A 25,024-nucleotide genomic window follows, 5' to 3' on the forward strand; every position below is an offset into this window, starting at 1 on the left:
TGAATGCTGAGCACCTGATCCTTATAATATGACATCTGTTTTAATGGCCCTTTACCAGGCGAAGGGGGGGGGAGCTAGACTGCACAGAGGACAGGGGTTGAGTGTGGAAGAGAGCAAGGTAAAATTATGTATAATCATACCTGATAATTTTCTTTCCATTAATCATAGCTGATCAATCCATAGACTGGTGGGTTGTGTCCATCTACCAGCAGGTGGAGATAGAGAGCAAACTTTTGCCTCCCTATATGTGGTCATGTGCTGCCGGAAACTCCTCAGTATGTCGATATCAAAGCTCCATCCGCAGGACTCAGCACTTAGAGAATTACACCCACGAAGGGACACTATGCCCAGCTCACCACCGCCGAAACGGGGGAGGGGAATTAACCCAGCTCATCCCCACACAAGTGGGGGAGGGGAATCCGTCCAGCTCATCCCCGCGGAGCGGGGGAGGGACACCACACCCGCCGATGCGGGGGGATCTGGCTTATCCTGCAACCGCAACCGCGGGAGGAGCTGACTGACCCTAACACCGCCGAAGCGGGAGGGGTACAAAGCTGCCCTACAGCCGCACGAAGCGGGAGGGAGTGCCGGCAGAATTTATGTCTCAATCCAGCCCCGTAAAACGGAGGGGAGAGGAATGCAGCAGCTCACTGTAACACAAACTCGTCTCAACTCTTGAAGAATCCAAGTGAAAGAAGAACTTGAACACGAAGTCCTCCTGAAGTAACTGAAGGCTAAACTTGAACCTAAAATTCAACCAGAATATAAACAGTACAGATATCTGGGAGGGGCTATGGATTGATCAGCTATGATTAATGGAAAGAAAATGATCAGGTATGATTATACATAATTTTACCTTCCATATCATCAAGCTGATCAATCCATAGACTGGTGGGATGTACCGAAGCAGTACTCACCCAGGGCGGGACATAGAAATCCCTGACCTCAACACTGAAGCTCCAAACCGGGCCTCCGCCCGTGCAGCCACAGTCAAACGGTAATGCTTGGAGAATGTATGAGCCGAAGCCCACGTTGCCGCCTTGCATATCTCTTCCAAGGAGACGGATCCGGCCTCTGCCATCGAGGCCGCCTGAGCTCTCGTGGAGTGAGCCTTCAGCTGGATAGGCGGCACCTTCCCCGCGGCCACATAAGCCGCTGCAATGGCTTCCTTGACCCACCTTGCCACTGTAGGCTTAGCAGCCTGCAGACCCTTACGAGGACCTGCAAACAGGACAAACAGATGATCCGATTTCCGGAAATCATTGGTCACTTCCAAGTATCTGATGATGACTCGTCTCACATCCAGATATTCAAGAGCGGAGTACTCCTCTGGGTAGTCCTCCCTACGAAAGGAAGGGAGACAGAGCTGCTGATTCACATAGAAGCGAGAACCAAACTTGGGCAGGAAGGCAGGCACTGTGCGAATAGTCACTCCTGCCTCAGTGAACTGCAGAAAAGGCTCTCGACATGAGAGCGCCTGGAGCTCGGAAACTCTTCTGGCTGAAGTGATAGCCACCAAAAAGACTGCTTTCAACGTCAGGTCTTTCAGAGATGCCCTCGACAAGGGTTCCAAAGGCGGCTTCTGCAATGCTCTTAGCACCAGGTTGAGATTCCACGCAGGCACCACTGAGTGCAGAGGAGGGCGCAGGTGATTAACTCCTTTGAGAAAGCGCACCACATCTGGCTGCGAAGCCAAGGAAGCACCCTTCAGGCGGCCCCTGAAGCAAGCCAGAGCCGCTACCTGGACTTTAAGGGAACTGAGCGACAGGCCTTTCTCCAGACCTTCTTGCAGGAACGCCAACACTGAAGAAATTGGAGCAGTGAAGGGAGAAAGTGAGCCTGCTTCACACCATGCTGCAAAGATACGCCAAACCCTGGCGTAAGCAGTAGAAGTAGAGCGCTTCCTCGCTCTCAGCATAGTGGCGATGACCTTGTCCGAGAAACCCTTCTTCCTCAGACGCTGCCGCTCAATAGCCAGGCCGTAAGACCAAAGGGAGAGGGATCCTCCATCACCACGGGACCCTGATGTAACAGGCCCTGCTCCACTGACAGCCGCAGAGGATCGTCGACTGAGAGCCTGAACAAGTCCGCATACCAGGGACGTCTGGGCCAATCCGGACCCACCAGGATTACCCTGCCGGGATGCTTTGCCACCCGGTCTAGCACCCTGCCCAACATGGGCCAGGGCGGGAACACATAGAGGAGCTCTTGTGTCGGCCACTGTTGGAGAAGAGCATCTACTCCCAGGGATCGAGGGTCCCGTCCTCTGCTGAAAAAGCGCGGCACTTGGCCATTGGCCGATGACGCCATCAGATCTAGGCTCGGCTGGCCCCAGCGCTTCGTGATGTCCAAGAACGCCTGAGCAGATAGTTGCCACTCTCCGGGCTCCAAGGTATGGCGACTGAGAAAGTCCGCCTTGACATTCATGACTCCGGCAATGTGGGCCGCTGAAAGCTGCTCCAGGTTCGCTTCCGCCCACTGGCAAAGACTCATAGCCTCCTGGCTAGAGGGGCGCTCTTGGTACCTCCCTGGCGGTTGATATAGGCCACAGCCGTGGCATTGTCCGACAGGACCCGTACAGGCTTCAACACCAGTACCGGGATGAACTCCAATAACACCAACCGAATGGCTCTGAGTTCCAGGAGGTTGATAGACCACTTGCCTCTGCAGGAGACTAGAGCCCCTGCGCTGTCCTTCCCAAGCAGTGGGCTCCCCAGCCCATCAAAGAGGCGTCTGTCGTGACGACAATCCACTCCGGGGTCACCAGAGGCAATCCTGCAGACAACTCGTCTGTCTGCGTCCACCAGCTTAGCGCCTTGCGCACTGCTGGGTCCACGGGAAGGCGCACAGCATAATCCTCTGACATCGGAGTCCAGCGCAGCAGCAGAGATAGCTGTAGTGGTCTCATATGAGCCCTGGCCCAGGGCACTACTTCCATCGTGGCCGTCATAGAGCCCAACAGCTGCACGTAGTCCCAAGCCCAAAAGGAGAGGCTACTAGGAACTAGTCCACCTGAGCCTGAAGCTTGACAATCCGATTGTCTGGCAGGAACACTCTGCCCACTTGGGTGTCGAATCGAACTCCCAGATACACCAGGGACTGAGTCGGGCGCAGCTGGCTCTTCTTCCAGTTGATGATCCATCCCAGGGAGCTCAAAAGAGCAACTACCCGGTCCATAGCTTTGCCGCACTCTGCATAAGAGGGGGCTCGGATCAACCAGTCGTCCAGATAAGGATGGACTTGTACTCCTTCCTTTAGCAGGAAGGCCGCTATGACCCCCATTACTTTGGAAAAGGTCCGCGGAGCAGTAGCCAACCCGAAAGGGAGGGCTCTGAACTGGAAGTGTCGTCTCAGGACTGTAAAACGCAGAAAGCGTTGGAGAGGAGGCCAGATGGGAATATGCAGGTACGCTTCCTTGATGTCCAAGGAAGCCAAGAACTCTCCTGCCTTCACTGCCGCTATAACAGAGCGGAGAGTCTCCCTGCGAAAGTGCCTCACTTTCCAGGCCCGATTGACCCCTTGAGGTCGAGGATAGGCCGGACAGAACCTCCTTTCTTTGGAACCACAAAGTAAATGGAGTAACGTCCCTTGCCAATCTGATTTTTTGGCACCGGAACGACCGCACCCAGGCGGATCAGGTTGTCCAAGGTCTGCTGCACTACCACAGCTTGACCGGAGACTTGCAGGGAGAGAGTACAAACCCGTCTCTTAAGGGTTGGCAGAACTCTAGCTTGTAGCCGTCTCTGATGACTTCCAGCACCCACGCATCTGAAGTTATAGTGGTCCACTCGCCCAGAAACGAGGACAGCCGTCCTCCAATCTGCACTGGGGCGTGGACCAAGGCCCCGTCATTGGGTACGAGACCTTGGGGGAGGACCGGAGGGAGCACCTCCGGGACGGCGGTCTCTGCGAAAGGAATGCTGCTTGGGGGAGAAATTCCTCTTGAAGGAAGAGGGGGCAGAGGAACCCGACTTGCCCGGGCGGTACCGATGGGCTTCCTGCAACCGTCCTCTGGAGGTATCGGGACGAGTACTAACCCGAGCCCTGACCTCTGGTAATTTCTTGCCCTTAGACGTGCCGAGATCGGTCACGATTTTGTCCAGCTCGACCCCAAAGAGCAGCTTGCCTTTAAAAGGCAATCTAGCCAGGCGGGATTTAGAGGCGTGGTCAGCAGACCAATGTTTTAGCCAAAGCCACCGCCGCGCAGAGACTGTCTGAGCCATGCCTTTAGCTGAGGCTCTCCAGACATCATACAGCAAGTCTGCCAAATAGGCTAAGCCCGATTCCAGGGCCGGCCAATCAGCCCTCAAGGAATGATCCGAGGGGGAAGCCCGCTGCACCATAGTCCGGCACGCCCTGGCCACATAGGAGCCGCAAACTGAGGCCTGCAAACTTAAAGCAGCTGCCTCAAAGGACGACCTTAAGGCCGCCTCCAATCTTCTGACTTGGGCGTCCTTTAGGGCCGTGCCACCTTCCACCGGCAACGCCATTTTCTTAGTCACCGCAGTGATTAAAGAATCCACGGTAGGCCACAGATAGGCCTCACGTTCACTCACAGCCAAAGGATAGAGGCGGGACATAGTCCTAGCCACTTTAAGGCTCGTTTCCGGGACATCTCATTGAGCCGCAATTAAGGTGTGCATGGCATCATGCACGTGGAAGGTTCTAGGCGGGCGCTTCGTCCCCAGCATAATGGCAGAGCCAACAGGGGCTGAGGGAGAGACGTCCTCCAGAGAGGAAATCTTCAAAGTGTCCATGGCCTGTAACAACAGGTTGGGCAAATCCTCTGGGCTAAAAAGCCGCGCTGCAGAGGGGTCATCCGCTCCATCCGAGCGGGGATCTATCTCCTCCAAGGAATCCGCAAAGGATCGTTGGGAGACCTCAGACACGCTGCCCTCATCTACATCGGAGGAGACAAAAGTCCTCCAAGGCCTGGAAATCAACCCGAGGGCGTTTACCTCTGGGAACCTCAACCTCTTTATCAGAAGAGGGAGCAGGGGCAGCGTTTTGCATGAGGAAAGCCTGATGCAGCAGCAAAACAAACTCGGGGGAGAAACCCCCCAGACTGTGCACTTCCGCAGCCTGGGCAACAGCCCTAGACGCACTCTCAACCGGCGCTCGCAATAGCGGGGGAGAGACATGCTGCGCATCCAAAATGGCGTCCGGCGCGAAACTCCGTGAAGGAGCCGCGCGGGAAGAACGGCGCTTAACTTTAGCCGCTTTTGTGCCGTCGCCCAAATTAAGGGCGTTCATGGCATTAATGTCTCCAACCTCAAGGGCGGCCCCGAAGAAGCCGTCCGAGCCGCGTGGCCGGCCAAGATGGCGGAGGCGAGGAGCGGGGGATGGGCGTTTATGGCGGGAAAAAACCGCCATGCCGGAGGAACGACCGGGACATTCATCGGTCACTAAACTATCACCCATCAAGGGCGAATCAGGTTGTAAAACCCCCGCATCCCCGCTAGAAGCGCTCCAGCGATCCGGGGAGCGACCCTTTGCGCCCTCGCCCTCCGACGCCATTGCCACGAGGAGAAGAATCGGGGAACCCCCTGCCCGCTATAAAAAGGTAAAATTACCTGCTTGCCGCTCCGAGCTGTAACGAACTGGTGTCCCAGTGAGTAGCTGCAATGAACGTTTAAAGAAACGTCGAATTAAACGCCTTTAAAGACGTTTAAAATTTTTTTTTTTTAAACGGAGCCAGCGGGAGGGGGGAGAAAAGGAGGGACCTGGCACCACCAGGTTTGCACTTGCTCAAAAGAGCCCTCAACCCCAGGCCTCAACAAAACCTAAGGATTAGGCTTGGAGGCCTAGCCAGAGCTGCTGCTGTGTGTGACCACCACCTGCTGAGATAGAGAACATACTGAGGAGTTTCCGGCAGCACATGACCACATATAGGGAGGCAAAAGTTTGCTCTCTATCTCCACCTGCTGGTAGATGGACACAACCCACCAGTCTATGGATTGATCAGCTTGATGATATGGAAGGAGATGTTTACAGGAGACACTATAAACACGAGAATAGTAATTAATATATTAATCATAGAGTTAAGTGTGATTAACTTGCAGCCCCCTACGTTTCTTCCAAACTACAAACATTCCTGAATTACAGATTCTGAAATACCTTCCGTACCATATTTGCGTTATGAAAATATATGTATGTAGTGTGAATATCATTTATGCCTAGTATATTTACACATATATAATATATAGAATATAAATGTTCAAGCTCAACCACACAAGATAAAAATGTTTATATACTTGTTAGATTAGTTTTGCACTAAGTTTAGAAAACTTGTGGGGAGGAAGTGGGGGAGGGGAAGGAAAAATTCACTCAGCTTTTTTGGTACATAATAATGTCACAAACGTTATGCAGGAATCAATGTGCCTTTTGTTAAAGCAAACATCAGCAAGGTTTGGGGAAAGAAAAAGTCAAGACAGGGATCCTACTGATAAGCACTTACATGCAAAAGCAGGGATGCCTAGTCTGTCCCAGTAATGTTCTGCATTCTCACCCAAGGTTTTCTTCCTCGTTTTATTTATTTATTTTTTTTTAACTCTTCCTTCCTTCCACCATTTCTGCCCTACTGTCTCCTCTCATTCCTTTCATCACTAGTTTTCTTCCAAATATTATGCTCTCTTCCTCTCCTGTTTGGATCATTTTATCCTTCACTGTAGCTACACCTTTCTTGCCACCTCCTCTCCTTTGATGATCTTCTCTCCCTCCCCCCCACAAACCAGTACTGCCTCAAAGCTCATATGGAAAAACAGGCAGATAAGTGCTTCTTTCAAGTGCTACTGTTCCAGCCTCAACAAGCTGCAGAAGGCAGCAGCATTTTTATTTTAACAAGAAATTATTTCCTGCGTATTCCTTCAAACTGCTCATGCTTGAGCCACAGAACAGGTCACTTGTCCAAGTTACAGCAGGCAAGATGCAGACCTGAAATTTTGCATCACAAATTTCTTACTAAAACTTAACTACTCTCACTCTGTTTACAACTCACAGCAAAGGAAACAGACCAGAATAAGAGCCAGATTTTGTTTACTGAATCTTTTGCACTGTTCTTCCTAAGCAGCAAGGCTATTACTTTTAACTTCTAACAAGAAGGGTACCTCAGCAGCTCTAGTGGTGGTCGTCGACCCGGAGCCTTGTCTCTGCTGCCTGCTGCTGCAACTTCCTGCTTACGTGTGGGTGGGATCTGGCAGAGAAAAGGCTCCAGGTTGGTCGGGCAGTGGTGAGGGGAGGATGATGAACCTAAGGGACGACATCATAGGGAGCTGAGGTATGCTGGGCACTCACGGGCGGGTGGGGGCTGGGGGAGGAGGGAGAGAGGAGGAGAAAAAACCCCCAGATGTTTGTGTGCTGGCTGCCTGACTCCAACAACCGGCTCGCAAAAATCAATAACATTTAGAGGGAGAGCTGCCTGGCAAAAAGCGCTGCGTTTGTGAGGACAGCAGCCAAGGGAAAACGATTGGGCTGGGGAGGCTTAGCCTCCCCAAGTCTCTTATACAGGGCGCCTATGACTATATTTAAAAATGTCGGTGTTCAATGAACCAGGTATGTGGTTTGTGTTAATGCAGGAGAGCTGTTGCACAGACTGTACTTAGAAATCCATCATCAAGTGCACTCTAAGGCATTATTAAGGAGTATCCCAAGAAACACTACTCACATCTAGTGCCCACCCATATCAGCTCTGGGCCCACCCAAAATGTCAGGTCTGGCTACACCACTGCTTACATAGTGCCAGAGGTGCGAATGCAGACTCTGGTGTAAACAAATACAGAGTGATGTAGAGATAAGGTTCATGTGGTCTAGCCACATGAAATAAGATAAGGTTCATGTGGTCTAGCCACATGAGATAGGATAAGGTTCATGTGGCATAGCCACATAGGGGTGTCGTACATGGAAGAGTTGTGTTGTGTCCATGATGTATTTTGATAATATTGTGTCCATACTGTATTTTGGTTTTGTTGTGTTGCAACGGTCAGGCTTTTATGTTGGGTTGGGTTGGTAGGGTATGCCTTTTGAACAAATAAGAATTCTCTCTGTGCCTTAGGAAGAATACTTACAAGTGCAAACTAGACTCTAAGGGCCCAATGCTCAAAGCTTACCAAGCTTGCAGCATTTGCTTTGAATTAGGATGTGTGTATATGCATCTGTGAGACTCACTGAGTACAATCAATCTCCCTTCATCAAGTAAGGAAGGATGGATGGAACAGAGTTCATCTTAACCTTTTCCTTGTATGAGGTTGAGATCCCAGAGATCTAAAATGGGATGCAATCCTCTTGTTTTTGAATTAGGAAATACGTGGAATAGAAGTCTTGATCCCTTCCTCAACTAAATAGGTTCTGTTGCATTTGACTGTAAGAAGAATGCAACTTCTTCCTGAAGCATATGGATAAGAGCTTAAGTTATGTGGTATCAGGTCAAAGGATAATCTGGTGAAAGACTGAAATCTGAGGTGCCAGCCCAGTTTTAAAATACGGAGAACCCAGGAAATCTGTTGTGATATATTTCCCCTGCTGAAGAAAGAGCTGTACCTAATCCCATACAGATAGGAAAGGATGCATACATAGGCGGTCGGTGGCCCAACTGTTTGGGGAGGCTAAAGGGGGCGGAGTTAGGGGTGGGGCTTATATCCATAATTGTCTGACAACACACAGGAAAAAAAAAAATAAGTAAAAGGAAAATAGTCCCAATTAATACCTTTTATTAAATTTAGATATTAGATATGTATCATATGTCAAAGAATAAAGTGGTTGTTCAAAGCACATATTAACCAATGTATACTATTCAAAAATGTATACTATTCAAAAATGAAATGGTCACATTAGTCAAGTAACATTATGCATGAAAAGGCAGCACTGTAAATATTACACTGGACAGACCCTAAAACACCAATACACCACCCGTACGGTAAACACAGACCATCAACAATATTTTTTATTTATTACATTTGTATCCCACATTTTTCCGCATAGCAGTAGGCTCAATGTGGCTTACAATATGAAACAAGGGATCATAATATCACAATTCCTCGTGCACAGCCACAAAACAACCTATTAGGGTGGATACTGTTCACAATGAGTTCCTTCTACTAACGACTAGATAGAGATAAGAGTTTTCAACTTTGGTACAGTATAAGTCATCACAAGAACAAAATATAAGAAAACCAATGGACTGCATTAGGGGCTTTTAGCCCATTTAGTTATGTTTAAACAAAAGAGATCGCATGAAACAAAATATTTATTTTTTATTTTGACTTAATAAAACCTGCAGCACAGTTCTTATTTGTAGCTGAGAACACTTACCAATCTTGATCTTCAATCCTTCCCCAGCGGTTCCATTCCAGCTTCCTCTTCTCTGCCCCCTCCCACCAGCTGGTCAACATTTATTATTCCCCTCCCCCTAGCACTTTCTATCTGTCCAAGGTCCAGGGGAGCAGCACCTACACTGCACCTCTTTCCCTCTAGCCTCCAGCGTTCCTGCAGCCAGGTCTTGTCTCTCCCCTCCCCCCATCGTGGTTCTAGCGTCTTTGCCTTTCCTGCCCTACCCATGGCCCAGTGATCCCTTGCATTCTACTTGCCTTGAAGTTGACCACCGATGCTGCTACCAGTAGCGGTACTGTAAGGAGATGTCCCATTCCCTCCTCTAATTTGATTGGATCGCCCATCGCTGCAGGTAGCGGCACGCCAACATCGGACTACAGCTTGCTTCGGCCTGACGGCATGACATGCCCCGCCTCCTCTAACCAAACTTCCTGCTTCCGCGAGGGTTGGACGCATCCTAAGGAAGGCTGGTCAGAGAGAGGAGGCGGGGCACGTCAGGCTGAAGCAAGCTGTAGTCCAATGTTGGCGTGCCGCTGCTACCTGTAGCGATGGACGATCTAATCAAATTAGAGGAGGGAGGGAGTGAGAGGGAGGATAGACACTGCATCGGGCGGGGGGGGGGGGGGGGAGGGACGAGAGCCTGCCAGTAGCGGCGATCTGAATTAGAGGGACTGCACTGCAGGGAGGGAGTGAGACGGATAGATGGACGCGGCATCGGGGGGGGGGGGGTGGGTGATGAGAGAGAGAGACGCTTGGGGCTTGCGGCTGGGGAGGCTTAGCCTCCCCAAGCCTCTTATACCGGGCGCCTATGGATGCATATTCTGGAAGGAACAGTCAATAGTCTTGTTTTAATTCTTTCCTGTCAATAAGACTTAGTGAAGGCTGGACACTGGTTTTGATGGGGTTGCCTGACAAAGGGAACAAAACTTCTATGATAGCAGACATTTCTGCAATGATGGTTTGTGCTCATTCATTTACAATATGATGTAGACTGTGGGGACACTTGTAAAGTAGAGCAGTAGTCCTTGATGGTGTCCAGTCTCCTTTACCTTAGCCCCCCAAAAAGGACGCCTCCAGTACATAAAACGTCTGCTAACATCTAAAATGGGAGACCATTGATTACCACCTGTTTAGCAAAGCACAAAAGCAGAACTAAGGGGACTGAGGAGAGCGCTGTGCATGGAAAGGTCTGTATACAATCTGAGCTTTGGAAGAGCTGTTCCATCCTCACTCACTTATGTGCCTGTCTCAAGCCTACTTGTTGATGGAATACATGCTTTTTATGTGGAAAATGTTTTAAAAATTACCCCATAAATAATCTCACATTGCAGGATCAAAGAACTTTACCATTTTTCCAGATTTTATTTCTAGGTTCATATCATGACAACATGTGATCAGAATCTAATAACCTCACCTGCAGGTCACTGGCAGGACTTGGGACTGCTGACTGTTTAGTTGATTAAAATAGCAAGCAAAATAAAAGAACACAAAAATGACTATTATTAAATCCTTACTCAGGGGATCGATATTTGGAAAAATTAGGTCAAACTGCTTAAGCAGACAATCTTGGTAGGAGGTGTCCATTACTGTACATTTCCAAAGAGGAAGGTTTTTGGTTCAGTTTTCCGCTCCACAAGTTGGTAGAGCATGGGAACCCATGGGAAAGGGGGGATATTTTTTATTTATTTTTATTACAATTGTACCCCGCGCTTTCCCACTCATAGCAGGTTCAATGCGGCTTACATATTATATACAGGTACTTATTTGTACCTGGGGCAATGGAGAGTTAAGTGACTTGCCCAGAGTCACAAGGAGCTGCCTGTGCCTGCAGTGGGAATCGAACCCAGTTCCCCATGACCAAAGTCCACCACGCTAACCACTAGGCCACTCCTCCACTTAAGGGTTAAACACAGTGGCTGGATATAGGACCCAGAACTAAAGAGTTCCAGAAGGGGCCCCTGGCCTGTCACTACAATGACCGGACTAGGAGCATCATGTCCTAACACATGTAAACGTTCCCGAGTTATTACCCATTTTTGCAAAATGTAAATATGGGATGCAAACAAGTTCCTGAGAAGTTTCAGAAGACATTTTTCACATGTGGAATTGTGAAAAAAAAATTTAAGGCCCCATTTTGCATGGAAGCAGCAGGACTTAAAGTGTCCTCATGGCCCAAATTGGAAGCTCTCTAGACCTCCCTGGGAAGGACTTCTAATCCCTGGTAATTTAGCAGTATCCTACCAACATCCAAGCCCTGACACAGGGCATAAAATGAATCCCCAAAAAAGCAAACAGGATGCTAGGCCTTATTAGGTTATCAATAGAAATCAAACAAAATAAAACATGGAAAAAAAAATAAGATGATACCTTTTTTATTGGACATAATACATTTCTTGATTAGCTTTCGAAGGTTGCCCTTCTTCGTCAGATCGGAAATAAGCAAATGTGGTAGCAGATAGTATATATAAGAGAAACATCAAAGCATTACTTTGACAGTCTGACAGAGTGGGAGGGTGGGGGTATGCATGGGGACATGGTAAAATTATGTATCATACCTGATAATTTTCTTTCCATTAATCATAGCTGATCAATCCATAGACTGGTGGGTTGTGTCCATCTACCAGCAGGTGGAGATAGAGAGCAAAGCTTTTGCCTCCCTATATGTGGTCATGTGCTGCCGGAAACTCCTCAGTATGTCGATATCAAAGCTCCATCCGCAGGACTCAGCACTTAGAGAATTACACCCACAAAGGGACACTCTGCCCAGCTCACCACCGCTGAAACGGGGGAGGGGAATTAACCCAGCTCATCCCCACACAAGTGGGGGAGGGGAATCCGTCCAGCTCATCCCCGCGGAGCGGGGGAGGGACACCACCCCGCCGATGCGGGGGGATCTGGCTTATCCTGCAACCGCAACCGCGGGAGGAGCTGACTGACCCTAACACCGCCGAAGCGGGAGGGGTACAAAGCTGCCCTACAGCCGCACGAAGCGGGAGGGAGCGCCGGCAGAATTTATGTCTCAATCCAGCCCCGTAAAACGGAGGGGAGAGGAATGCAGCAGCTCACTGTAACACAAACTCGTCTCAACTCTTGAAGAATCCAATTGAAAAAACTTGAAGACGAAGTCCTCCTGAACAGGAACTGAAGACTAAACTTGAACCTGAAATGCAACCAGAATATAAACAGTACAGATATCTGGGAGGTGCTATGGATTGATCAGCTATGATTAATGGAAAGAAAATTATCAGGTATGATACATAATTTTACCTTCCATATCATCAAGCTGATCAATCCATAGACTGGTGGGATGTACCGAAGCAGTACTCACCCAGGGCGGGACATAGAAATCCCTGACCGCAACACTGAAGCTCCAAACCGGGCCTCCGCCCGAGCAGCCACAATCAAGCGGTAATGCCTGGAGAAGGTATGGGCCGATGCCCAAGTTGCCGCCTTGCAAATCTCTTCCAAGGAGACGGACCCGGCCTCTGCCATCGAGGCCGCCTGAGCTCTAGTGGAGTGAGCCTTCAGCTGGATAGGCGGCACCTTCCCCGCGGCCACATAAGCCGCCGCAATGGCTTCCTTGACCCATCTTGCCACTGTAGGCTTAGCAGCCTGCAGACCCATACGAGGACCTGCAAACAGGACAAACAGATGATCCGATTTCCGGAAATCATTGGTCACTTCCAAGTATCTGATGATGACTCGTCTCACATCCAGAAATTTGAGAGCAGAGTATTCCTCTGGGTAGTCCTCCCTACGAAAGGAAGGGAGACAGAGCTGCTGATTCACATGGAAGCGAGAAACAATCTTGGGCAGGAAGGAAGGCACTGTGTGAATAGACACTCCTGCCTCCGTGAACTGCAGAAAGGGCTCTCGACATGAGAGTGCCTGGAGCTCGGAAACTCTTCTGGCTGAAGAGATAGCCACCAAAAAGACTGCTTTCAACGTCAGGTCTTTCAGAGATGCCCTTGACAAGGGTTCAAAAGGCGGCTTCTGCAAGGCTCTTAGCACCAGGTTGAGATTCCACGCAGGCACCCCTGAGTGCAGAGGAGGGCGCAGGTGATTAACTCCCTTGAGAAAGCGCACCACATAAGTACATAAGTACATAAGTACATAAGTAGTGCCATACTGGGAAAGACCAAAGGTCCATCTAGCCCAGCATCCTGTCACCGACAGTGGCCAATCCAGGTCAAGGGCACCTGGCACGCTCCCCAAACGTAAAAACATTCCAGACAAGTTATACCTAAAAATGCGGAATTTTTCCAAGTCCATTTAATAGCGGTCTATGGACTTGTCCTTTAGGAATCTATCTAACCCCTTTTTAAACTCCGTCAAGCTAACCGCCCGTACCACGTTCTCCGGCAACGAATTCCAGAGTCTAATTACACGTTGGGTGAAGAAAAATTTTCTCCGATTCGTTTTAAATTTACCACACTGTAGCTTCAACTCATGCCCTCTAGTCCTAGTATTTTTGGATAGCGTGAACAGTCGCTTCACATCCACCCGATCCATTCCACTCATTATTTTATACACTTCTATCATATCTCCCCTCAGCCGTCTCTTCTCCAAGCTGAAAAGCCCTAGCCTTCTCAGCCTCTCTTCATAGAAAAGTCGTCCCATCCCCACTATCATTTTCGTCGCCCTTCGCTGTACCTTTTCCAATTCTACTATATCTTTTTTGAGATACGGAGACCAGTACTGAACACAATACTCCAGGTGCGGTCGCACCATGGAGCGATACAACGGCATTATAACATCCGCACACCTGGACTCCATACCCTTCCTAATAACACCCAACATTCTATTCGCTTTCCTAGCCGCAGCAGCACACTGAGCAGAAGGTTTCAGCGTATCATCGACGACGACACCCAGATCCCTTTCTTGATCCGTAACTCCTAACGCGGAACCTTGCAAGACGTAGCTATAATTCGGGTTCCTCTTACCCACATGCATCACTTTGCACTTGTCAACATTGAACTTCATCTGCCACTTGCACGCCCATTCTCCCAGTCTCGCAAGGTCCTCCTGTAATCGTTCACATTCCTCCTGCGACTTGACGACCCTGAATAATTTTGTGTCATCGGCGAATTTAATTACCTCACTAGTTATTCCCATCTCTAGGTCATTTATAAATACATTAAAAAGCAACGGACCCAGCACAGACCCCTGCGGGACCCCACTAACTACCCTCCTCCACTGAGAATACTGGCCACGCAATCCTACTCTCTGCTTCCTATCTTTCAACCAGTTCTTAATCCATAATAATACCCTACCTCCGATTCCATGACTCTGCAATTTCTTCAGGAGTCTTTCGTGCGGCACTTTGTCAAACGCCTTCTGAAAATCCAGATATACAATATCAACCGGCTCCCCATTGTCCACATGTTTGCTTACCCCCTTCACTAAATCCGTGCAAGACTTCCCTTCACTAAATCCGTGCTGACTTTGTCTCATCAGTCCATGTTTTTGTATATGCTCTGCAATTTTATTCTTAATAATAGCCTCCACCATCTTGCCCGGCACCGACGTCAGACTCACCGGTCTATAATTTCCCGGATCTCCTCTGGAACCCTTCTTAAAAATCGGAGTAACATTGGCTACCCTCCAGTCTTCCGGTACTACACTCAATTTTAGGGACAGATTGCTTATTTCTAACAGTAGCTCCGCAAGTTCATTTTTTAGTTCTATTAATACTCTGGGATGAATACCCCTGAAGCAAGCCAGAGCCGCTACCTGGACTTTAAGGGAACTGAGCGACAGGCCTTTCTCCAGACCTACTTGCAGGAACGCCAACACTGAAGAAATTGGAGCAGTGAAGGGAGAAAGTGAGCCTGCTTCACACCATGCTGCAAAGGTACGCCAAACCCTGGCGTAAGCAGTAGAAGTAGAGCGCTTCCTTGCTCTCAGCATAGTGGCGATGACCTTGTCTGAGAAGCCCTTCTTTCTCAGACGTTGCCGCTCAATAGCCAGGCCGTAAGACCAAAGGGGGAGGGATCCTCCATCACCACGGGACCCTGATGCAACAGGCCCTGTTCCACTGGCAGCCGCAGAGGATCGTCCACTGAGAGCCTGATCAAGTCCGCATACCAGGGACGTCTGGGCCAGTCCGGACCCACCAGGATTATCCGGCCCGGATGCTTTGCCACCCGGTCTAGCACCCTGCCCAACATGGGCCAGGGCGGGAACACATAGAGAAGCTCCTGTGTCGGCCACTGTTGGAGAAGAGCATCTACTCCCAGAGATCGAGGGTCCCGTCCTCTGCTGAAAAAGCGCGGCACTTGGCAATTGGCCGATGACGCCATCAGATCTAGGCTCAGCTGGCCCCAGCGCTTCGTGATGTCCAAGAACGCCTGAGCAGATAGCTGCCACTCTCCGGGATCCAAGGTATGGCGACTGAGAAAGTCCGCCTTGACATTCATGACTCCGGCAATGTGGGCCGCTGACAGCTGTTCCAGGTTCGCTTCCGCCCACTGGCATAGATTCATGGTCTTCTTGGCTAGAGGGGCGCTCTTGGTACCTCCCTGGCGGTTGACATAGGCCACAGCCGTGGCATTGTCCAACAGGACCCGTACTGGCTTCAACGCCAGTACCGGGAGGAACTCCAAAAGCGCCAACCGAATGGCTCTGAGTTCCAGGAGGTTGATAGACCACTTTGCCTCTGCAGGAGACCAGAGCCCCTGCGCTGTCCTTCCCAAGCAGTGGGCTCCCCAGCCCGACAAAGAGGCGTCCGTCGTGACGACAATCCACTCCGGGGTCACCAGAGGCATTCCTGCAGGCAACTTGTCTGTCTGCAGCCACCAGCTCAGCGCCTTGCGCACTGCTGGGTCCAAGGGAAGGTGCACAGCATAATCCTCCGACATCGGAGTCCAGCGCTGCAGCAGAGAGTGTTGTAGTGGTCTCATATGAGCCCTGGCCCAGGGCACTACTTCCATCGTGGCCGTCATAGAGCCCAACAGCTGCACATAGTCCCAAGCCTGAAGAGGAGAGGCTACTCGGAACTGGTCCACCTGAGCCTGAAGTTTGACAATCCGATTGTCTGGCAGGAACACTCTGCCCACTTGGGTGTCGAATCGAACTCCCAGATACTCCAGGGACTGAGTCGGGCGCAGCTGGCTCTTCTCCCAGTTGATGATCCACCCCAGGGAGCTCAAAAGAGCAATCACCCGGTCCACAGCTTTGCCGCACTCTGCATAAGAGGGGGCTCGGATCAACCAGTCGTCCAGATAAGGATGGACTTGTACTCCTTCCTTTCGCAGGAAGGCCGCGATGACCACCATTACTTTGGAGAAGGTCCGCGGAGCAGTAGCCAACCCGAACGGGAGGGCTCTGAACGGGAAGTGTCGGCCCAGGACTGCAAAACGCAGAAAGCGTTGATGAGGAGGCCAGATGGGAATATGCAGGTACGCTTCCTTGATGTCCAAGGAATCCAAGAACTCTCCTGCCTTCACTGCCGCTATAACAGAGCGGAGAGTCTCCATGCCTAAGTGCCGCACTTTCAAGGCCCGATTGACCCCTTTGAGGTCGAGGATAGGCCGGACAGAACCTCCTTTCTTTGGTACCACAAAGTAAATGGAGTAACGTCCCTTGCCAATCTGATTTTCTGGCACCGGAACGACCGCACCCAGGCGTATCAGGTTGTCCAAGGTCTGCTGCACTGCCACAGCTTTGACCGGAGACTTGCAGGGAGAGAGTACAAACCCGTCTCTTAAGGGTCGGCAGAACTCTAACTTGTAGCCGTCTCTGATGACTTCCAGAACCCAAGCGTCTGAAGTTACCCTGGTCCACTCGCCCAGAAACAAGGACAGGCGTCCTCCAATCTGCACTGGGCCATGGACCAGGGCCCCGTCATTGGGTACGAGACCCTGGGGGAGGACCGGAGGGCGTACCTCCGGGACGGCGGTCTCTGCGAAAGGAATGCTGCTTGGGGGAGAAGTTCCTTTTGAAGGAAGAGGGGGCAGAGGAGCCCGGACTTGCCCGGGCGGTACCGACGGGCTTCCTGAAACCGTCCTCTGGAGATACCGGGGCGAGCACTGGCCCGAGCCCTGACCTCTGGTAACCTCTTGCCCTTAGACGTGCCGAGATCGGTCACGATTTTGTCCAGCTCGACCCCAAAGAGCAGCTTGCCTTTAAAAGTCAAATTAGCCAGGCGGGACTTAGAGGCGTGGTCCGCAGACCAATGTTTCAGCCAAAGCCAGCGCCGCGCAGAGACTGTCTGAGCCATACCTTTAGCCGAGGCTCTCAAGACATCATACAGTAAGTCTGCCAAATAAGCCAAGCCCGATTCCAGGGCCGGCCAGTCAGCCCTCAAGGAAGGATCCGAGGGGGAAGCCCGCTGCACCATCGTTAGGCACGCCCTGGCCACATAGGAGCTGCAAACTGAGGCCTGCAAACTTAAGGCAGCCGCCTCGAAGGACGACCTTAAAGCCGCTTCCAATCTTCTGTCTTGGGCGTCCTTTAGGGCCGTGCCACCTTCCACCGGCAACGCCGTTTTCTTAGTCACCGCAGTGATTAAAGAATCCACGGTAGGCCAAATAAAGGCCTCACGTTCACTTTCAGGCAAAGGATAGAGGCGGGACATAGCCCTAACCACTTTGAGGCTCGCTTCCGGGACATCCCATTGAGCCGAAATTAAGGTGTGCATGGCATCATGCACATGGAAGATTCTAGGCGGGCGCTTCGTCCCCAGCATAATGGCAGAGCCAACAGGGGCTGAGGGAGAGACGTCCTCTGGCGAGGAAATCTTCAAAATGCTCATGGCCTGCAGTAACAGGTTGGGCAAATCCTCTGAGCGAAAGATCCGCGCTGCAGAGGGGTCATCCGCTCCATTCGAGCGGGAATCCGTCTCCTCCAAGGAATCCCCAAAGGACCATTGGGAGAACTCAGATACGCTGCCCTCATCTACATCAGAGGAAACAGCGTCCTCTAAGGCCTGGGAATCCACCCGAGGGCGTTTACTTCCGGGGGCCTCAACCCCGTTATCGGCCAAGGGAGAAGGCAGCGTTTTGCATAAGGAAGGCCTGATGCAGCAGCAAAATAAACTCGGGGGAGAAACCCCCCAGACTGTGTATTTCAGCAGCCTGGGCCACAGCCCTAGACGCACCCTCAACCGGCGCTCGCAAGAGCGGGGGAGAAACATGCTGCGCATCCAAGATGGCGTCCGGCGCGACACTCCGCGAAGGAGCCGCGCAGGAAGAACGGCGCTTAACTTTAGCCGCTTTTTTTCCGTCGCCCAAATCAAGGGCGGCCATGGCATGAACGTCTCCCAGCTCAAGGGCGGCCCAAGAAGAAGCCGTCCGAGGAGAGTGGCCGGCCAAGATGGCGGAGACGAGCAACGGGGGATGGGCGTTTATGGCAGGAAAAACCGCCGCACCGGAGGAAGACCCGGGACACTGACCGGCCTCCAAACTGACACCCGACAAGGGCGAATCAGACTTTAAAACCCCCGCATCCCCGCTAGAAGCGCACACGCGGTCCGGGGAGCGATTCTTCGTGCCCTCGCCCTCCGACGCCATAGGCCACGTGGAGATCGATCGGGGAACCCCCTGCCCGCTATAAAAAGGTAAAATTACCTGCTTCTCGCTCCGAGCTGTAACGACCTGGTGTCCCAGTGAGTAGCTGCAATAAATGTTTAAATAAACGTCGAAATAAACACCCTTAAGGACGTCCAAAATTTTTTTTTTTTTTTTTAACGGAGCCAGCGGGAGGGGGGAGAAAAGGAGGGACCTGGCGCCACCAGGTTTGCACTTGCTCAAGAAGAGCCCTCAACCCCAGGTACTCAACAAAACCTAAAAATTAAGCTTGGAGACCTAGCCAGAGCTGCTGCTGTGTGTGACCACCACCTGCTGAGATAGAGAACATACTGAGGAGTTTCCGGCAGCACATGACCACATATAGGGAGGCAAAAGCTTTGCTCTCTATCTCCACCTGCTGGTAGATGGACACAACCCACCAGTCTATGGATTGATCAGCTTGATGATATGGAACAAAGCATTTCATTGATATTCTAACAGGATGGGTGTTGGTAGGTGAGAGGAGGGTAATAAACAGAGAAATAAACAGAGAAATACAACTTTATGGTTTATAATGGGTTAGAAAACCCAGATCTTTATTAAGTCCTGTCTGTTGGGTGTTAAAATATTCAATCATTCTTATTTCAAAGGTCTTATGTTCCTGTATTGTTTTAAAATTACCTTTCAGTATTCTTACTGTGAAATCACTGGTGCAGTGTTCTGGTCTTGTAAAGTGTTGGCCCACAGGGGTGAGGGCTTGACTGGCACCGGCTATTTTCATGTGATGTCTGTGCAGATTGAATCTTGTCTTAAGCATCTGGCCTGTTTCTCCAATATAGCATCTTTGTTACATTTTTTACACTGAATGATATATACCACATTGGAAGATGAGCATGTAAAATAATCCTTTATGTTGAATATTTTTCCCTTGTGAATGACTGTGGGGTCTTGTGAAATGTTTTGGCATTATTGGGAAATGGATGGTGAATAAGACCGAAAATACTATAATGCCTTTGTATCGCTCCATGGTGCGTCCACACCTTGAGTATTGTGTTCAGTTCTGGTTGTCATATCTCAAAAAAGATATAGCGGAATTAGAAAAGGTTCAAAGAAGAGCGATCAAAATGATAAAGGGGATGGAACTCCTCTCGTATGAGGAAAGGCTAAAGAGGTTTGGGCTCTTCAGCTTGGAAAAGAGACAGATGAGGGATGATTGAGGTCTACAAAACCCTGAGTGGTGTAGAATGATAGAAGTAAATCAATTTTTTACTCGTTCCAAAAGTACAATGACTAGGGGACACTCATGGAAATACTTTTAAAACAAATAGGAGGAAATATTTTTTCACTCAACGAATAGTTAAGCTCTGAAACTGTTTGCCAGAGGATATGGTAACAGCGGTTAGTGTATCTGGGTTTAAAAAAAGATTTGGACAAATTCCTGGAGGAAAAGTCCATAGTCTGCTATTGAGGCAGACATGGGAAGCAAATGCTTGCCCTGGGATTTGTAGTATGGAGTGTTGCCATGATGTGGGTTTCTACCAGGTACTTATGTCCTGGTTTGGTCACAGTTTGGAAAACAGGATACTGGGCTACATAGACCATTGATCTGACTCAGTATGGCTACTCTTATGTTCTTATGCATCTGTTTTTATTAAAAAGGGCAGCACGTATAAATCAACAGAACAATGTAATAATTTCACCTCATACATATCAATAAAGAAATCAAAGTAACCGAGTACAATATTTCTTATTATTTCTGCTTTCCAGCCCCCTAATCTCCTCCCTCTCATATGGGCTAACAATTTGAATGGACAACAAACAGAAGACGCACAACCTTCACAAATGCTGAATATATTAGGTGTACCAGTGTACTGAAAAGTGAACCTTCCCATTATCCTGTATAAAACAAATCCCCATTTCCCATACCTTAAGACACTCAAAAGATGAGGACCATCTGATGAGTCCGGAGGATGTTTGAGGTAACCTTGTTGGTTGCCAATGTCAAAATGGTGCTACCAGACTCTAGCAATAGTCTTGCAGTACTGCCGCAAGAGATTAAGCTGCCACTACCAGAAGACCCCTGCTAGAGGTCAGGTGGGTGCCATTTTGACATGCATGTCCCTTTGTTTTCACAGATTTTATACACACACATTTGAAAGTTGCCACAAAACAAAACAGCAAAATCTGTTCTGAGATGGACTGAAAAACTTACGGTGAATACTTTAACATCCCTTCTATTTCTTATTTCTTCTACAAGACCCAGAGGCTTTCCTTTAGGCATTGGGATGGTCCCCAGTACCACAGTTCCTGAGCCATCAAGAGTCCGACGTACAACCTGAATAAAAGCTTGGCTGAAGAGCTCCATTTTACCAACCTCATCTATCACACAAACCTTTGCTCTTGTACCACTGCCTAGGTCAGCCTGCAGAAAAAAACATGAAGGAAAGTATTATTATAATCTGGAAGTGGGAAATACCAATTTAAAATATCTCTAAAGCCTGCATTTTTTCATTATACAGTAGAAGCCTTATGGTGCTATTAAATCACATTTTTATATATACTAGAGGTGGGTATTTAATAAGGCTGCAGGGAGATTAACAATTTTAATCATGATTAATTACATTGGTGTCCTTTTACAAAGGCATGCTAGCATTTTTAGCACGTACTAAAAATAAGCATGCACTAAACATTAGAGTCGCCCATATATTTCTATGGGCCTCGCTAGCATTTAGCGCCCTAAAACACTAACACACCTTTGTAAAAGGACCCCATTGCACGGTAGCAATAATTTATTTTTATTTTATTTAAAAATTTCATACCCCACCTATCTAAAAATCCAGGCAGCTTACAAATAAACATACATAATCAAAAATTAACAATTTACAAAGTGACAGAGACAATACCAATGACAATGTTCAAAAATGACTTAATGGTAAATATAACTACAAAAAAAAAGCCTGTTAAAATAAATGGGCTTTCAGTTGCTTTCAAAAATTAAGTATTGATTCAATGTGGCATAAATTTAAGGGCAAAGAATTCCAACATGCTGGGCTAGTGACCATAAACACTGAATTCCTATATACATCATGCCTAATATGTCTAAAGCTTGGGATCTCTAGCAGAGACTGGCTACTTGACCAAAAGGAGCAGGTAGGTACATAAATCTTCAAGATAACAGAAAGAGAAGATGGAGTTTTATCAACCAAGATTTTAAAAATCAATGTCAAAATTTTAAGATGAATTCACCAATTGGCAGGTAACCAATGAAGTTGCTTTACAAGTGGAGTAATATGTTCATAACAAGAACAACAAAGAATCTATCAGGTAGTGTCATTTTGGGCTACTCGGAGTGCCCTCAGGAAACAATTTGGAAGACCCCAAAACAAAGAGTTACAATAATCAAACATTGGATTCACAAAAAAGATTATACAACTGTATGAAAATCATGATTAATATGCAAGATATATTTAAAGAAAATATGACAAACACAAATAATTCTTGAAATCAAACATAAACCACTTGTTTGTAGTTTCAAAGAGAATCTCAAACAATTTTACACTTCTTTCAATGCATACCATCCCTCAAATCAATTACTCCAAAGAAAAAGTCAACTTTACAGACACCAACAATGGCTACGTAAAAACATACATATACAAGAAATTGACAGACACATGCAGCTACCTCCACATTTCTAGCTTCCACCCTTCACATTAAAAAAAAAATCCATTAATATGGTACTATCAAGCAGCCCAATTGAAACAAGTGGCGGAGTGGAGCAAAGGAGATAGATCACCAGTGGCAACTTTACAGCAAAACCTGGTTCCAAGGGATAATTTGGAGAAAGGAGTATGGGGGTCTGGACAGATGTATAGCTTACCTCAGGGGAATATTAGTCCCTTTATATCTCACTTGCAACATACCTGGGATGTATTAAAAAATAAATTCCGGAAGGGGGTGAAAACCTTTACTTTGGCTCATATTACCCATGAAGATGAGTTTCCCGCAGGACAAGAGGGGGGGGGGGGGGTATTTCGTGAGTGGAATCGAAAGAGCCTGCAGAGATTTAGGGATCTTATGTCGGATGGGGTAATAAGAGACTTTACGACACTAAAGAGGAAGTTTGATTTACCAGAATCTGATTATTTTGCATACATACAGGTTAGACATTTCATGACGGGACAGGGGTGGTTACAATCGGACCCAAGGGAAAAGGAGCTATTGGAAAATATTTGGGTAACCCTGGAAGGTGGGAGGAAAGGAATTTCCAGGTTATATAAATACATTAGGGGAGATAAGATGCTCAAATTGCCATACATGACTGCATGGGAACGTGATTTAAATATGGAAATGAGTGTGAAAGAGTGGGAGCGGGTGTGTTTAGAGGTGAAAAAGGCATCGGTGTGTGTGCTAATTAAGGAAAATGCATACAAAGTTTTAAGTAGATGGTATTACACACCAGACAGGCTAAAGCGAATGTATCCTATGGTATCTAATCGATGCTGGTGGTGTGAAGCAGAAATAGGCAATTTTTTTGCATGTCTGGTGGTCGTGTCCCCTTATACAGACTTTTTGGGTGGAAGTTGCTATGCATTTCACACGACTATTGGACATGCAGTTCCCGGCAGAACCAAAGTGGTGTTTGTTGGGATGGGGAAATAAAAGGGGCCAGAAGTGGCAGAAGCGGCTAAAAAGATTGGGGTTGGCAGCCACCAAGCTGGAAATAGCAGCCCATTGGAAACAAAGACTGGGCCCTACAATCACAGACTGGACAATGAGAATCAAGAGCATTGTGGGCCTAGAACAATTAACTGACAAAAGACAAGGCAGATATAAGCCTGATGCGAAAGAATGGTCTCAAATAGAACGATTATGGAGTAGTGATGTACCTGTACAGGTGATTTAGCCAAGATGGAGTAAGTTGTGAGCAGGGGAGGGGGGGGAGTTGATTTGGGTGGGAGGGTGGGCGGGTAGGGAGAAAATTATCAAAAATGATTGTGATTTACAGTTGATGTTGGACTTTAATTGTTTGGAACATCAGAGCAGTCTGTTGGCTGCACTGGCAAGCATTGTATTTTTCTATTATGTTGTGTTCAATAAACATTTTCAAATTAAAAAAAAAAAATCAATTATACACAGCCAAGCCACACAATAACACCACATCTATTCTAACTTTAAAGAGATAAACACCTCAAAACCCTGACTGCATCCTTCATACAAAAAGAATACAATCCCAAAATAATCTCCAAGAAGACTGCCTCTTCCTTAAAACATCCAGAGAAAATGTACTGCAGTACAAACAAAAGAAAATCACAGAGAGAGAGAGTGCCCCAGAGCTAGAAAAACTGAGAACAATTATAAAAGATCTACAGCCGGGGAGGAAGTGACGTCACCTAGAGGCATGGCCGCGTGAGAGCTGAGCTCCTACCGCCCCGCAGAGGAAAGAGCAATAAAAGCGATTTAAGCGCGGCAAAAGGAAAGAAAAATAGCACCCGCGCGTTGCAGCATCGTTAGAGCAGCGGGTTTGCTCTGAAAATTAACTTGAAGGTGGCGGACCTCTCACGTTTTGCCTTTTCAAAAGGAGCCGCGGCAAGTAGAATCAAAATGGCGGATGCGCGGAGGACAAAAGAGACGGAGAACGAAGGAACAGCAAGGCTTGCAGAAAAAGCGCCAGATCGGCAAACCGCAACAGACCTAGAGAGAGAGGTACCCCCGAAATTAGAAGCCTGGCTCCATGACATAAGCTCCGACCTGAAAGCCTTAAGGGCCGAGGTGGCAACGCTTAAAGAAGACCTGAGGGGAGAGATCCGGGAATTGGGCTCTCGCCTAGAGGAAACGGAGACACAGGTCGAAGCGAATAATGAAGCAATTGGAGTTCTGGATCAGCAGATGAGTGAGCTGCAGGGAGATCAACACCAACTACTAGATAAAATTGAGGACCTAGAAAATCGGGGTCGTCGTAACAACCTCAGGTTTCGGGGCCTGCCAGAAACATTTACTTACCAAGACTGCGAGCACGTGGTCCAGCAATTGGTCAGTGCATTGCTTTCAACGGATGGAGATATTGTGGAGGCCGAAACAATACAGCTGGAAAGAGCGCATAGGGCTCTAGGTGCGGCACGCAATAACAAACCAAAAGATATTATTGCCTGCTTCTCCAGCTTCAAACTTAAGGAACAGGTACTAAAAAAGGC

The 25,024-nt window shown here is 48.5% G+C and overlaps 1 protein-coding gene across 1 annotated transcript in view; it reads right to left on the reverse strand.

Moving 5' to 3' along the window:
• The window catches only part of NTPCR (nucleoside-triphosphatase, cancer-related), a 226,180-nt gene that overhangs the window by 18,777 nt on the left and 182,379 nt on the right, over positions 1–25,024 (reverse strand). Inside the window, exon 4 of the mRNA XM_030198131.1 lies at positions 21,046–21,255. Within this exon, the coding sequence (XP_030053991.1) occupies positions 21,046–21,255 (210 nt within the window). The remainder of the gene's footprint in view (positions 1–21,045; positions 21,256–25,024) is intronic.

Source organism: Microcaecilia unicolor, chromosome 3, assembly GCF_901765095.1.
Source record: "Microcaecilia unicolor chromosome 3, aMicUni1.1, whole genome shotgun sequence".
Lineage (NCBI taxonomy): Eukaryota > Metazoa > Chordata > Amphibia > Gymnophiona > Siphonopidae > Microcaecilia > Microcaecilia unicolor.